Source organism: Nicrophorus vespilloides, unplaced genomic scaffold (assembly GCF_001412225.1).
Source record: "Nicrophorus vespilloides isolate i.1.1-1 unplaced genomic scaffold, Nicve_v1.0, whole genome shotgun sequence".
Lineage (NCBI taxonomy): Eukaryota > Metazoa > Arthropoda > Insecta > Coleoptera > Silphidae > Nicrophorus > Nicrophorus vespilloides.
The window spans coordinates 82441-96762 of NW_017096924.1; the positions used below are offsets into that span (position 1 = coordinate 82441).

General features: G+C 44.5%; 1 protein-coding gene across 6 annotated transcripts in view; it reads right to left on the minus strand.

The window, feature by feature from the left end:
* Nucleotides 1–14322, minus strand: part of LOC108558496 (tight junction protein ZO-1) — a 25487-nt gene that overhangs the window by 2162 nt on the left and 9003 nt on the right. For 5 of the 6 annotated variants that reach the window (XM_017915411.1, XM_017915412.1, XM_017915416.1 and 2 more), the window contains 14 exons: nucleotides 5853–6016; nucleotides 5538–5776; nucleotides 4782–5466; nucleotides 4571–4721; nucleotides 4225–4498; nucleotides 3990–4162; nucleotides 3674–3845; nucleotides 3366–3597; nucleotides 3126–3303; nucleotides 2530–2925; nucleotides 1636–1863; nucleotides 645–1573; nucleotides 133–520; nucleotides 1–61 (listed from right to left, as the gene is read on the minus strand). The exon at nucleotides 1–61 is cut by the window's left edge and continues 280 nt beyond it. In XM_017915411.1, coding sequence (XP_017770900.1) covers nucleotides 1–61; nucleotides 133–520; nucleotides 645–1573; nucleotides 1636–1863; nucleotides 2530–2925; nucleotides 3126–3303; nucleotides 3366–3597; nucleotides 3674–3845; nucleotides 3990–4162; nucleotides 4225–4498; nucleotides 4571–4721; nucleotides 4782–5466; nucleotides 5538–5776; nucleotides 5853–6016 — 4270 coding nt within the window. The remainder of the gene's footprint in view (nucleotides 62–132; nucleotides 521–644; nucleotides 1574–1635; nucleotides 1864–2529; nucleotides 2926–3125; nucleotides 3304–3365; nucleotides 3598–3673; nucleotides 3846–3989; nucleotides 4163–4224; nucleotides 4499–4570; nucleotides 4722–4781; nucleotides 5467–5537; nucleotides 5777–5852; nucleotides 6017–14322) is intronic. The other variant, XM_017915414.1, reaches the window with a different exon arrangement.

A 14322-nucleotide genomic window follows, 5' to 3' on the forward strand; every position in this document is an offset into this window, starting at 1 on the left:
TCTGCGGCATGTTGTAATAGTAATTATGGTTTGGGTTCATCTGAGGCGGCGATCTCTGATCCTGCGGACGGACAAAGTAAAAATGCATATTAGCAAATACGAATCAAATCGTGTGCGTTTGTTTATAATTACTACTGGATTGCTGTGACTCTTCCCGTGCTGATAGTGCAGAGGCGGTTGCATGACACCATCGTTCGGTCCGAAGCTTCCACCGCCTCCGACGCCTTGCCCAGTCTTGTAAGGGGGTTTGTAGTTCTTCGGCTTCGGCGGCGGTATCGGCTTGTACGTGTTGCCACCGCCCGGGGCGCCTCCACCTCCGCCTCCGTTCTCGAAGTTCGTTTGCGTCTTCATCGGCGAGTGATGGTGCGGCTGGTGAATGCTCAGGTGCGATTGACTCAGGTCCTGGTGCGAGCTCCTCGTGTATTCCGCGTTGTTGTTCCTGCTGTACTTTCCGTAGTCAGTCTTTGTTTCGATGTGCTGCTTATTGGATAAGCCCTGCTTCGCCGGCGATCTGGTATACCTGTAATAATATTTTAAATTTTCATTTCAGATGTTGCCCGCTTGCATACCGAATCTGGGCGGTATAACCCATAGAGCACGTTCGAAGGAAATGTCGAACGCAATCGAAATCATTATCTCCTCACCTGTACATATCGAGTCGTTCCGCATTCCTCGATTGCTGCATCATCGGATCCATCTCTTTGTCGAGCTCCCGCGAACTCCTCGGACTCGGATCGTTCTCGGGATTACCGTTAGGTCTCTCGTATTTCAGATCCAACTTCGATCCTAGCCGATCGTGCCTGTGCTGTTGTTGTTGCTGCTGTTGTTGTTCCCATCTTCCACCTGGATACTTCGAAGGACTATTTTGCTGTTGTTGTTGCTGTTGTTGCTGCTGCTGCTGTTGTCCGTTGGGCGCTATCGGATCGATCTTCGATAGCGTCGTCTTGAGATCATCGTGAGCGTTCGGTATGATTCGCGAGCTGTGCTGTTTCGGGTTATTGAATGAATCGTAGCTGCTCAGCGAATCAGACTTTGAATTTTGGCTCCGGTCCAGCGATCCGACTTTGGCGGTGTTGTTAAAGTTTTGGCTGTCGCCGGGGTCGTTGGGTTCCGCTTGCGAAGAGGGTTTCGTGCCGAACAGCCTTTCGTGGGCGGATCGCGCGTTCGAATTTTGTTTTGTGGGCGTGTTCAGGGGTGGCGGTTTGACGGCGCGATCGACTCGCGGCGGTAGATCCGGTGCGGTGCCGTAGAACTGCTCCTTGGGACTGGGTTCGCTCATGCTGTGTCCCTTGAAGTGACCGTGCACGTTGCTCGATTGCCTCTTGTGCGAGATGTTCTTGTTGAATTCGTTCGACTGCGTGAAATCTCCGCTGCCGCCGCCGCCACCGCCGTTATGATTGTACACGTTCGGTTTGGTGTACGACGTGTTTCCGCCCTGATCGTTGTTGTTCGTGTGATCTTGCGACGCCGGCGACGTTAGGTGGTAGTTCATTTCTTTGTTCGTAGGCGTCGTCGGGGATTGCGGTTCCGAAGGCGTCTGCGAGTTGAATCCGTAGCGCGAATCGTAAGTAGGCTGTTCATAATCAGATTGATTATCGATTGTTTTCGTTTAATTAATTGATTTCTTTATTTTACCTGGTAGGGTGGTAGGACGTCTGTGGTACTGTTATCGGCCATGACAACGCTCGGATCCGAGCTGGCTTTGGTGAGTCGTCCGGCCGTCGTCGATCCTGTGGCCGAGAGGCCGCCGGGCGATAGGGGTGGTCCGGGACTGTGCTCGAGGTCGCTCTCCGGGGAACTAGCGTACGACAATCTTAGCGAAGACATTGGGAACAGGAAATCATCGGACAGGCACTCCTCAGGCTACAATATTATATACACAAACGAGTTCATGAAGATGATATGATGAGACACGGAGTGAATTATATAGAGAGCAGTATGAGACATACACATTACATTACATACACGTGGAGTTAGCCAACAAAATAGAAATACAACGTAATTAAATCATAACATAAACACTAATCGGGGGGAGGTTAAGTTAATGCTGCTATTGTTGTAGTGCATACTCTGTTAGTGCAATTGCTACGGGTTCAAATCAATTAATCAATTCTCAATTAGTGTGTATAGAAGCGGGCGATGAGGAAGGTGGTCGGTGATTGTTCAATTAGTAAGTTTAATTAGCTGGGTTACGTTGGAATGGGCTCAAATATCACCTAAGCTCTCCTCTCTGATCGGCAGAGAGCGCAGGTTAAAGTTAATGGGATTTGCGTTGGTCGTTAGTTTGGGTGAGACGCCGGGCGGGTCGCCGCAGTCATAGTAGATCGGCTCCGATTGGATGCGGTTATCGGTGGCAGCGGAGGTTGCGTGAGAGGCGGCGGCGGAGGCGACGACAGCAGTCGAATCGTCCTCGCCCAGCTGCATGCTGATTGCGTTAATGCACTCGATCAAATCTTTGTATTGCAAGTTGCTGTTCTTATTGTTGTTGCTGCTGTTGTTGCTCTTAATACGGTATGGAAGACTACTTGCATATGACTGGTTTTGGTATGTACTTGGGATTATGATCGACTGCTGGTAGCCGGAACTGTACAGGCTGCTCTGGCTGGGCGAGCAGTAGTAGTAAGAATCGAGCAGCAGGTTGTTGTTGTTGTTGAATCGGTTGTTGCGATCGGTCTCGTACATTGAATGGGGCAGTTGCTTTGCGCGCGAATTTCGCGCGTGTTGTCGGGGGCGGCCCAGATGGGTGCGTTGCGGTTGGTTTTGGTAATAGTAATAGGAGGCGGTGGAGGAGGAAGTGGCGGCAACGTTACCTGGGAACGGGGAGCAGGAGTTTGATGAGCGCGAGGGCGGAGGCAGCGAACGGCAGCTCTTCGCCCTCGGCACCGGTAAGAAATACATGTCGGATATTAACAGATCCATCCCCAGCTGCAAGAGACACAGTGAGAGAAAGACAAATTGTGAAAATAATAATTACAGTAACAGTAAGTAGTAGTAGTAGTTCGGTCACAGTTAACAATTATCTTAATTAATGTATAGTAATATGCCCTTATTAGATCAACAACCACCATAGATTGATGAGACCAACACCAAATTCTTGCACCATCCACAAGGCCGTGGTGACTTACCTTGCTCTCGCTCATCCACAAGGCACCGCTCTGCTGCTTGTCTATGATCTCTCTGACCTTCCTGTACCACGTATCGGTGTTGTCGTTCAAGGTAATATTAGCGCTGAAGATGTGACTCCACACCTTATCCAACTTTTGGCATTGTTCCAGAATCTTCTTCGAACTCTTGTGCGCCGACCTGCAGAATGTAAGTAATTAAATATAAGCAACAAAACAATCGTATCGATTATCTTTACTCACTTAGGCAGACCCTGTCGCAATTGTTTGATGACAATCTTCGTGTCCGCTTTGAAGAATACGACGATCGGATACAATTGCGCGTAATTCAATCGCTCAACGGCGTTCGGCGTGATATCCAGGATGGCGTGTTTGCCCGTCGAGATGACCTCGCGAATCGCCGACAACTTTATAATGTTCGACGACGATTTGTTGCTCGACGCTTTGCCATCATCCACATTGCTATTATCCAATTCTATAAGGGCAGAAGAACGATCGAACGATCGAACGGTAAGATGTGTTCGTTTACGTTTCTTACAACTGCAACTTACGTGGTGAAATGAATTTGTCGGGGAAATCTTTGATGAGTTTGTCGCGGGCGACGTCCGCGATCGGCCCAAAGAGGATAACGGGCCTCGTGAATCCCGGGTGCTTGAGAATGACCCTTTCGTAGGCGGGGAATTTGGAAACGGTATCGGAAAACAGGATGTCGTCCCAGTGTTCCTAGTTCGTGCAAAAATAAAGTAAGGAGAAAAAAAAAAGAAAAAAAAATAATAATAGTAATACGACAAAGTTACGAACGTAAAATGAAAACGTAAATAGCAAGAGGTGCTTCTTAGTGTGGACGGGAGGACATGCGAGACTTACCTTGCCCAGACTCTTTGACCGCCTGTTGGAGCTTCGCCTTCTCCTGAAGAAACTGCCGCGCGACTCGTTCGCCGACATCTCCTTCTTGGTCGCGTTGAACTGTGCTGTCGCCAGCTCCTCTGCTCTTGCCTTGTTCGGTATTATACCCTTCTGCACCTCCTGATTGTTTCTACCTATTATTTTACATCAACAATATAATGTATTTTTGTTTCAGATCGAAAATCTATGCTCTCACCTATGCGGTAGACCTGCCAGCATCCGACGACGCCGTTGTACAGTGTATCGATGACGTGGAAGATGTCTCCTGATCTGAAAGACATCTCCCCTTTGGCGGGACTCTCGTAGTGGAAGTGCGTCTTGATGTAGAAGCTGTCACCTTTTTGGGAGGCCACGATGTTATCGTACTCCTCCTTGCAGAACTGCACGATCAGCTCGATGCGATCCTGCAGGCTCAACAGGAATAGCACGGCTTCCTCTCTGGTCACGCCACTCATGTCCATGTCGTTGACCTGCCGTAAGATAAGTGTGTGCCGTGTTTTTAATCATCGCATACGTCGTACAATAACAACAATAAATTATACTTTTAGTATCTTGTCGCCCGGTTGCAAGCCTTGCAGGGATGCTGGGCTGCCCGGTTGGACGGCCGTCACGAAGATGCCTACGAAATTGCCCCCAGTCAACCGGATGCCAACGGAACCCTCTTTATGGAATGTGATGAATCTTGCGTCCGGACTGAGGTAACAAAACATGATGTTGTATTAGTAAATGCACTAGCATTTTTAATATATTTACATTGGTTGCTTCGATTTCTGAATGATCGGGTCCTCGTCGTAGATCTGGCGACGACTGCTGTAATAGTCTTCGGCGCGAGGCGGCGGCGGTCTCGGAGGTTCTTCGATACCGCCTTTGGATCTGCCGTACAGAGACATGCTGTTCCTGTTGTCGAGCTGACTGGGATCGTTGACGACCGGACCACGAGATCGTCCTCTCGGCGCCAGATTACTTTTGTCGTCCGGCAGCGAGTTGGGACCGCTGGGAAGCTGCTGCTCCACCTTATCATCGAACCCGTTCGCCGCCAAATTGGCATTTCTCGTGGGCGGCTGCACGTACAGATTCTGATTGGAATAGCTCTGACCCGACGAGGTAAGGAAATCGTCACCTTTGTAGAAATTGTTCACGGCGCCTGTCGTGCTCACCGAGCTCTGCGCCTGGTGCGATATGCCCGGTGACAAGGGGGCCGCGGCCTGCGACATCAGCCCTCCGAAGTCGCGCGACACGCACAGGTGCAACTTGTCCTTCGTGCCGTCTATTAACTTTTTCGCTTCTTTCAGCGACATCACGTCATTGCAGTTCGCATTGTTGATCTTCGTGATGAAATCGCCTTCGTTCAACACCTGGTTCGTGTTCATCAGTTGATCCCTGGCCTTCGACGATATCTCCTTGATGAACAGCTTACAGCCCAGCACAATGCCGAAATCTATACGCACGCAAATCCATGTAATATTAATGAAATACTTTTCTTTTTCTTTTCTTCACATCACTACGTACCTTCTTTTTTAGAGTTCTTGGTGAGGGTAACTTTGGGGGACAGTGGGTTGATGCCCAGGGCAGCGAGCGGAGGTCCCGTATAGGAGGCGCTCAGGCTGTGACTATGGCTGTGCTGTGTCGTGCGCCTCTTCACCACCAGCACCACGGTATCTCCGGAGTCGCGCAACACCTGCACGGCTGTCGCATAATCCACGTTCTGCAGAGAAATCCCGTTCACGGAAATGATCCGATCGTTCACCCTAAGAAAGAAAAACAATTATTTTTTTTTAAATTAAATTAAATTCCATTTGTCTGATTTCAGTGACTGCGACTTACTGTAGCATCCTCTCCGCCGGGCCGGATGCCAGCACGTCGCTGACAGCTATGCTGGGATCTCCGGATGCGAAATGTGGATTGTCGCGACCGCCCGAGACGGCGATCCCGAACCCGTAGCCGGGCACCCGAGTAACCGTGATCTGCTTGTATTCCCATCCTCGCTCCTATATCGAAAATAATGATAAGAAAACAGTATGTAATGAAATGAAAATCTCTTCCATTGTTGATGTTTCCGCTCTACGCGAAGGCGTCTCTTTCACCATCTCCATCTATCCATACTTGCATGTTTACTTGCGCGATTGCTTGCATTGTAGGATGGACGATCAGACGGACGGACGGATAGACAGATTCATGCGCGCCTTTTATTTTTTTTCTGTATGCATGTATGTGTGTGTGTGTTAAAGCGCGATCGGAATTTATGCAAAACTTGTGGTCGCGGCGGGGAGCGAAAAGAGACGCACACACACATACAGAAAACCGAACGGCAAAAAGAAATAGAAACGAAACGAGTGAATAATGCGGCGAGAATTCCGTTTGCGCAACGAATATTAAAATGAAAATGGGGAAATAAATAAACGCGAACAAAAAGGACGAACGCGAAACATACGTTTATTACTTTAGCCAGTCGCACATTTCTAATTCTAATTAATTGCATACACTCTCCCTCATATTCAACGTGAAATGCCATTTTCGCGCGCGAAAAAAAAATAAGACGCGCACAAATTTTATATAAAGTCCGCCGTTGCATCGTGTTTTCTAATTGCCTTATTTTAGAAATCTTTTATTCATTTTTTATTGCAAAGCACTTTCGCTCGCAGATGTCTCCCGTTTGATCTATTAGGAGTCTCGCGATGCAGCGTGAAAGTGACGAAAACGAAAGAAAACTCTCCCTCTGTTCATTCTTCGCGTGCGTCTTTTGCGTTTTTCCATCTTCTCGTTCATCTGCTGCCGCTCCTCCTCGTCCAGATCTTCCTTTTTCTTCTTCTTGCACTCGACCCCTTTCTTTCGATCAATGTCAGCGGTGACATTGACATTGAGAGAATGAGAGCNNGCGCCGTTCCCAGACTGCAGAAGAGCAGCAGACGTCGAAGAATTAAAGAGAGTGGAGATACTCATTTCCGGTTTCTCCTCTGGGTAATTAAGACCGAAACGAGGCTTTCGTCAAAGAGCCTTCTTCAAATAAACATTTAAAAAAAAAAACAAAGAATAGCGATAAAAAAGAATGCAGTTGCTATGGAAACGCGATTGCATGTTTTAGCCGCCTTTTAAAGACAATTCGTTAATTAATGCATGATGATGATGATGATAATAATAATTCATATTGACACACACACGCGTACATTTACTAATTAAGTATAGCCGATTAGTCATCAAAACTAATTTGACGTTTTCGGCCAACTCGAAACAATTATCTTTACGCGCGGACAGAGACTCTCACACCCCTCCATCACGGCTAAACCGACTATTGTATTACGTTAATTGGATTATATCCATCCCGCATGCAATCGCCGTAAAAACAGCACATTTCACCCCTCTTCTCCTTTATTCTTTCATTCGAACCGATGATGATCATTTACTGTCGCACACCCCTCTTCTCCTTCTCTGCATTTCGTTGCATCCTTTCCGCAACCCCTCACCCTCCCCCGAGTACGTTCACTTTATTTCGTGACTTCGGTTTCGGGAATGATGGTAATCGAGAGAATGTGGTAGGTCTGGAAATAGATAGATCTGTTCGGAAATTGTATCGCGTACGATCTTAATTGATTCCAGCAGGATCAATGGCAGGACAATGAAAAAAGATTCTTTCGCCTGCCAAGAACGCAAACAACCGAACGACGCGATAATCCGATGCCAAAATATCCAATATCAGCGATATCTCAATATTTCGTAACTGTTTCGTAAGTGGAATAGTTTATATTTCAAGCATTCGTTTCACCCCCTAAAAAGAGTGTGTGTATGAGAGTGAGAGAAAGAAAAAACAATTCCGAAGCTTGAATGAAATGAGTTTAAATAGGAAGCGTTTGGTTAATGTCAATCTAAATCAAGGGCCGACAACTTAAATCGACAACAGGGCACTAGAGAATCAAAGAAACAAAACAACAAAGTCGGTCGGTCGTTCGTTCTAATTAAAAGAGCGCCGGTCCGTACTGAACGACTCTGTTTAAATTTAAAACGGGACGCGTCGTTAATCTCATTCCCTTCACTTCTCTTCGTCGCCGCATCTTCGTCCTTCTTTGAATGCAGAAGATGTGTATTTCTTCTATATGTGTCGCAAAGAAGGGCCTCGGTCGTCTTTGGCGTATAAGAAATTGTGAAACGGACGAGAAAAAGAAAACCAACAGCAAACCAACCCCTCGTTTATATTATATACAGACTTTTTATGGCCGAGTGTCCTCGTTATAAACGATACCGAGAGGGGGATGAATGTGTTTACGCGTGCTTTCTCTCCCCCGTCCTCGTTCCATTCTCTTAGAAATTACTTCTACTCCTGCTCCTTCTTCTCTTCTCTTCTTTTTTCTTTCTTTTCCCTCGGGAGGAAATGATGAATGAAAGAGAAACACGCTCACGCGATCCGCCGTTTCCTCCTCGCCACGTCTATTTATAAATTTCGAGTTTCGAATGATTTTATTTCTGTTTCGCTTCCCCATTCCCGAGCCAACACTTAAAAATAGCATTAATCCACCCATCCTTCGATGTCACGTCTTCTCCACGCCACCTCAAGAAGGGCGCACAATACACCTGGTCCATCCATCATCAATCATCAAGATTTTTTTAATTTCTTTACTTATTCTTCACTTCTTTCACGACAACACCGAATTTCAAACATTTTCTTTTATTACAATTATTCGTTTTGTTGTTTTTTGTAAATTCCAGCAAACGTGCGATGGGAAATGTCCGTCTGAAAAATATTAGAAATTTTTCATCTCTCTCTCCTGCAGTGCATCCATCCAGCAGAAATATTTCGCAAATGCAATTTCCTCGTCGCCGAGTGAAAACGGCCATAAATTCCTCCCGGGGCCTAAATCTCTCTCTTTCTCTCTCTCTCTCTTGTGCATATGTATATATCAATCTCTCCATCTCTATTGTTCGTACTTTTTCTTCTTTTTTTCATTATTCTTTTTCGCAAGTTCGTACCGCGATCCGCAATGGCAGCAGCACCGGCGGCTGTATTGGTGACTGTCTGCATACATGCATGCATGCATGTACACATCCATCTGCGCACTTGTGTGTGCACTTTCAAAAACGTTAATTACTTGGAAAGTTTCGCTCGCATTCCACGCTCGCTCAGCTCGGCGCGCGCGCGACGTTTCTTTCATCTCCTTTTGCGAAAAAACAAACAAATTTCCCGAGCCGGAAAAACCGGATGAAAATCGCAAACGGAGCGCGCGCATTCGCCAATTAACTTCATTAGCGAGTCTTTATCTCCAGCCTCTCATTAGCGGGCGATCAAATTCAAATTAGAAAATCTCTTCGTTATACATATTTCATCCTCTTCTTTCACATATGTTGTTGTATATTACTATCGCATTCCTCGAGAATCCTTTAAATCCGATTACAGCGAGCACCGCACGGGAAGGAATTAAATGGGGAGAAAGCGCATAAAAATAAACACAACTTTTCCGTTTGCGCCTAATCTCTTTTTTTCTCTCTCTATCTCTCTTCCTCGCACGCATACACACATATTCCATCTATTCTGTTTCTGGTGGCATTCCGAAAATCGGATTTCCAGTCCCAAGGAATTCCTATAATCCCCCCATCCACATAAAAACCACCACTCAACGACTTTACTCGTTCAGGAATGCCACACAATTTGACAACTCTGCTTTCCCATTTAATGGACAAATGCACATCGTCTCTTCCCCCATTTTTTACATATAAATCAAACTTGCCCAGTACATTGATTGCTTCATCAAATGTTTATTTTGCAATCATTTTTTTAATGCAATTGTTTCCATCTTTTGAGTTTCGATTGGATCGCTTTCACTTCAATTGTTATAGCTTCTCTTCTTCTTTTTTAATTAATAATCGTCGCTTGTTTTTTTTTGTGTCATATTGTTTTTAGCGTACTTTTCTAAATGCATTAAGTTTAAATTACCAGAAATGTTTGCATTTAGCAAATAGATGTTACTTTAGTTTTATCCTTGAACGTTGCCTGTTTACCATCATATATAACTTTTGTTTTTCATTCGTTTTTTTTTTTTCATAATTGCTGTTGGCAGGACGCCGCCACCGTTGACAAATCTTCGAACGTTTTCCACGGTAAATGTCAAAAGTTCGCTTCTCGCCGATCGGAATTTGGGGCGATTGTGCAAATTTCCTCGCAGCTTCTTTTTTTTTGTCGTCGTCGTCGTTGTTACTCTCTTTCTCACTCTTTCCATTTTCGAAATTGATCTAAGCAAGCGTACGTGTTGCATGTGCGATCGGAATTTATTGCGATTTGCTTTCCCCCCCAAACACAAACACACACATTTTCTAAAGAGTCAATCGATCAAATATCGACGTCTGTTAATCGCGAAACGTTTTCCAATCTAGACAACCTCTTTTCATGATGGTTTCCATAGCGACATAGAACCAATTGTTTACTGAACTGAAATATCAGGTGACTAAATTGCAAAGTTATGCAACGCGTTCATTTGAAATGTTTGAAACACCTGATAAATTCGGATATAAACTGAATTGCATTTTGCGCGTACAACAACAATAGAGAGAGAGAAGAAGTTTTCTTCGTTAGCTACCAGTTTTCCCCAATTTACTCCCAATCAGTTCGTTTTCGGTGCGCGAACTTCGTTTTTCAATTGTCCTTTTGTCTATGCGGCCGATTGTTTCAGTTCGTTCGTTTTGTTGCGTTTCAGCGTTCATTGCATACCACGCTCTCCTTCCTATCGATTCGTCCGGGTTTGATAATTTAATAAAGCCGAGCGTTTCGAAGAAGTCGAGGAGTTCATTCACCACCACCACTAACTAACTAACTAACTAACTACCCAACCCCCGCTGCCGCATCACAAACGAAACCCATTTACGTGTGTGTGTTTGGTGACACGTGTCACAAGGCATTCTCCAGTTGGTATCGCCGCCTCCGCTCAGCTCCATGCATACCTTGTGCGATACCAACTTACCCATTGACAGATTGTGTTTCTTTTTGTCTTCGTTATCTGCCATGCAACGTTTCCTTTTCGACATACACCTGTCATTATTATTGTTGTTAAAACTTTACGTTTGATTAACTCAACGTTCTTTCCATTCAACCATTCCCAATGTTGTTATAAAAACATTGTTTTGCTTTTGTTTCTCGTCTTGTGTTCGCAATTGTTTCATCTTTGCAAACGTCACTTTTGACAGATTGTTTTTTCTTCTTTCCTGTCATTATTCTTTGTTGTTTCACTGAAACAGTGTCAACTTTAAGCGTGACATCCCACCTCCCCCCCCAACTGGGACTTTATTATTTTCGCAGGATGATTTCCCGCGCGTCTCTCATATCCGCGTCGGGACGTTCATCGCTTGCTTCTTATTATTATCTTCCATCTCTTTATATAGCAAAACCGCGCGCACTCTATCTCTCTGTGTATTAAATTAATTTTAACGAAGTGGCCACCTCAGGGGGAATCCCCGTCTCGAATTCGTGTTTGCGTTTCGCGCAGACAGGAAGGAAAGGCTAAAACAAGAGAAACGAGAAGAAACAAAAAAGTAACAACACGTAACGGAAAGGGTGTTTCTCGCTCGTCGGAGGGAATAAATCGTGCGGCGAAAGAAGCTTTTAGCCTCGCTCTCTTCGTCTTGTTTCTCTCTCTCTCTCTATCTCTCTATTCGCCAAGATAAGGCCATAAATTGCACCTGGCCTACTGACTGCCTACTTACTGCACCGAGTCTGAGCCCTCTTAGTTTAGGGCCGCCGACTTTCCGATAATTTCGCCATGAACACAACCGACATTATTTAGCACACCCGTCCACCCCCCCTTTTAAACACTCTCTGCTGCATAATTCAAACGAAATATGTGCATTTGCTAATACAAACACACACCTAGTTTCCAAATAAACGCAGACGACTGCGATGACGAGCGGAATACCCAATCAGCTTTCTTCTCTTCTCTTATTTGCTCCCATTATTCTCATTTATATATTGTTGCACTCTCGAACAAACGTCAAATTTCCATTGACAACTATAGACTTTTCATAATTCAACTCATAGCAATTTTGACATTCGTTCAAAATACAAACGTCAAATTTCCAATGACAACTCTGCATTGTCTCAAAAAAAACAAAATATCCCATTGGAGTGTTGACATTTGTTGCAAAAAATACATACAAACGTCAAATTTCCATTGACAACTTTTTTATAATTTAACTCATTACAATTTTGACATTCGTTCAAAATACAAACGACAAATTTCCAATGACAACTCTGCATTGTCTTAAAAAACAAAATATCTCATTGGAATGTTGACCTTTGTTTCAAAAAAATGCAAACTAACGTCAAATTTTCATTGACAACTATTTATAGACAATCAGAGTTGTCATTGGAAATTTGACGTTTGTATTTTGAACTAATGTCAAAATTGCTATGAGTTGAATTATGAAAAGTCTATAGTTGTCAATGGAAATTTGACGTTTGTTCGAGAGTGCAACAATATATAAATGAGAATAATGGGAGCAAATAAGAGAAGAGAAGAAAGCTGATTGGGTATTCCGCTCGTCATCGCAGTCGTCTGCGTTTATTTGGAAACTAGGTGTGTGTTTGTATTAGCAAATGCACATATTTCGTTTGAATTATGCAGCAGAGAGTGTTTAAAAGGGGGGTGGACGGGTGTGCTAAATAATGTCGGTTGTGTTCATGGAGAAATTATCGGAAAGTCGGCGGCCCTAAACTAAGAGGGCTCAGACTCGATGCAGTAAGTAGGCAGTCAGTAGGCCAGGTGCAATTTATGGCCTTATCTTGGCGAATAGAGAGATAGAGAGAGAGAGAGAAACAAGACGAAGAGAGCGAGGCTAAAAGCTTCTTTCGCCGCACGATTTATTCCCTCCGACGAGCGAGAAACACCCTTTCCGTTACGTGTTGTTACTTTTTTGTTTCTTCTCGTTTCTCTTGTTTTAGCCTTTCCTTCCTGTCTGCGCGAAACGCAAACACGAATTCGAGACGGGGATTCCCCCTGAGGTGGCCACTTCGTTAAAATTAATTTAATACACAGAGAGATAGAGTGCGCGCGGTTTTGCTATATAAAGAGATGGAAGATAATAATAAGAAGCAAGCGATGAACGTCCCGACGCGGATATGAGAGACGCGCGGGAAATCATCCTGCGAAAATAATAAAGTCCCAGTTGGGGGGGGAGGTGGGATGTCACGCTTAAAGTTGACACTGTTTCAGTGAAACAACAAAGAATAATGACAGGGAAGAAGAAAAAACAATCTGTCACAAGTGACGTTTGCAAAGATGAAACAAGACGAGAAACAAAAGCAAAACAATGTTTTTATAACAACATTGGGAATGGATGAATGGAAAGAACGTTGAGTTAATCAAACGTAAAGTTTTAACAACAATAATAATGACAGGTGTATGTCGAAAAGGAAACGTTGCATGGCAGATAACGAAGACAAAAAGAAACACAATCTGTCAATGGGTAAGTTGGTATCGCACAAGGTATGCATGGAGCTGAGCGGAGGCGGCGATACCAACTGGAGAATGCCTTGTGACACGTGTCACCAAACACACACACGTAAATGGGTTTGTTTGTGATGCGGCAGCGGGGGTTGGGTAGTTAGTTAGTTAGTTAGTTAGTGGTGGTGGTGAATGAACTCCTCGACTTCTTCGAAACGCTCGGCTTTATTAAATTATCAAACCCGGACGAATCGATAGGAAGGAGAGCGTGGTATGCAATGAACGCAACAAAACGAATGAACTGAAACAATCGGCCGCATAGACAAAAGGACAATTGAAAAACGAAGTTCGCGCACTTCGTGGAACGAACTGATTGGGAGTAAATTGGGGAAAACTGGTAGCTAACGAAGAAAACTTCTTCTCTCTCTCTATTGTTGTTGTACGCGCAAAATGCAATTCAGTTTATATCCGAATTTATCAGGTGTTTCAAACATTTCAAATGAACGCGTTGCATAACTTTGCAATTTAGTCACCTGATATTTCAGTTCAGTAAACAATTGGTTCTATGTCGCTATGGAAACCATCATGAAAAGAGGTTGTCTAGATTGGAAAACGTTTCGCGATTAACAGACGTCGATATTTGATCGATTGACTCTTTAGAAAATGTGTGTGTTTGTGTTTGGGGGGGAAAGCAAATCGCAATAAATTCCGATCGCACATGCAACACGTACGCTTGCTTAGATCAATTTCGAAAATGGAAAGAGTGAGAAAGAGAGTAACAACAACGACGACAAAAAAAAAGAAGCTGCGAGGAAATTTGCACAATCGCCCCAAATTCCGATCGGCGAGAAGCGAACTTTTGACATTTACCGTGGAAA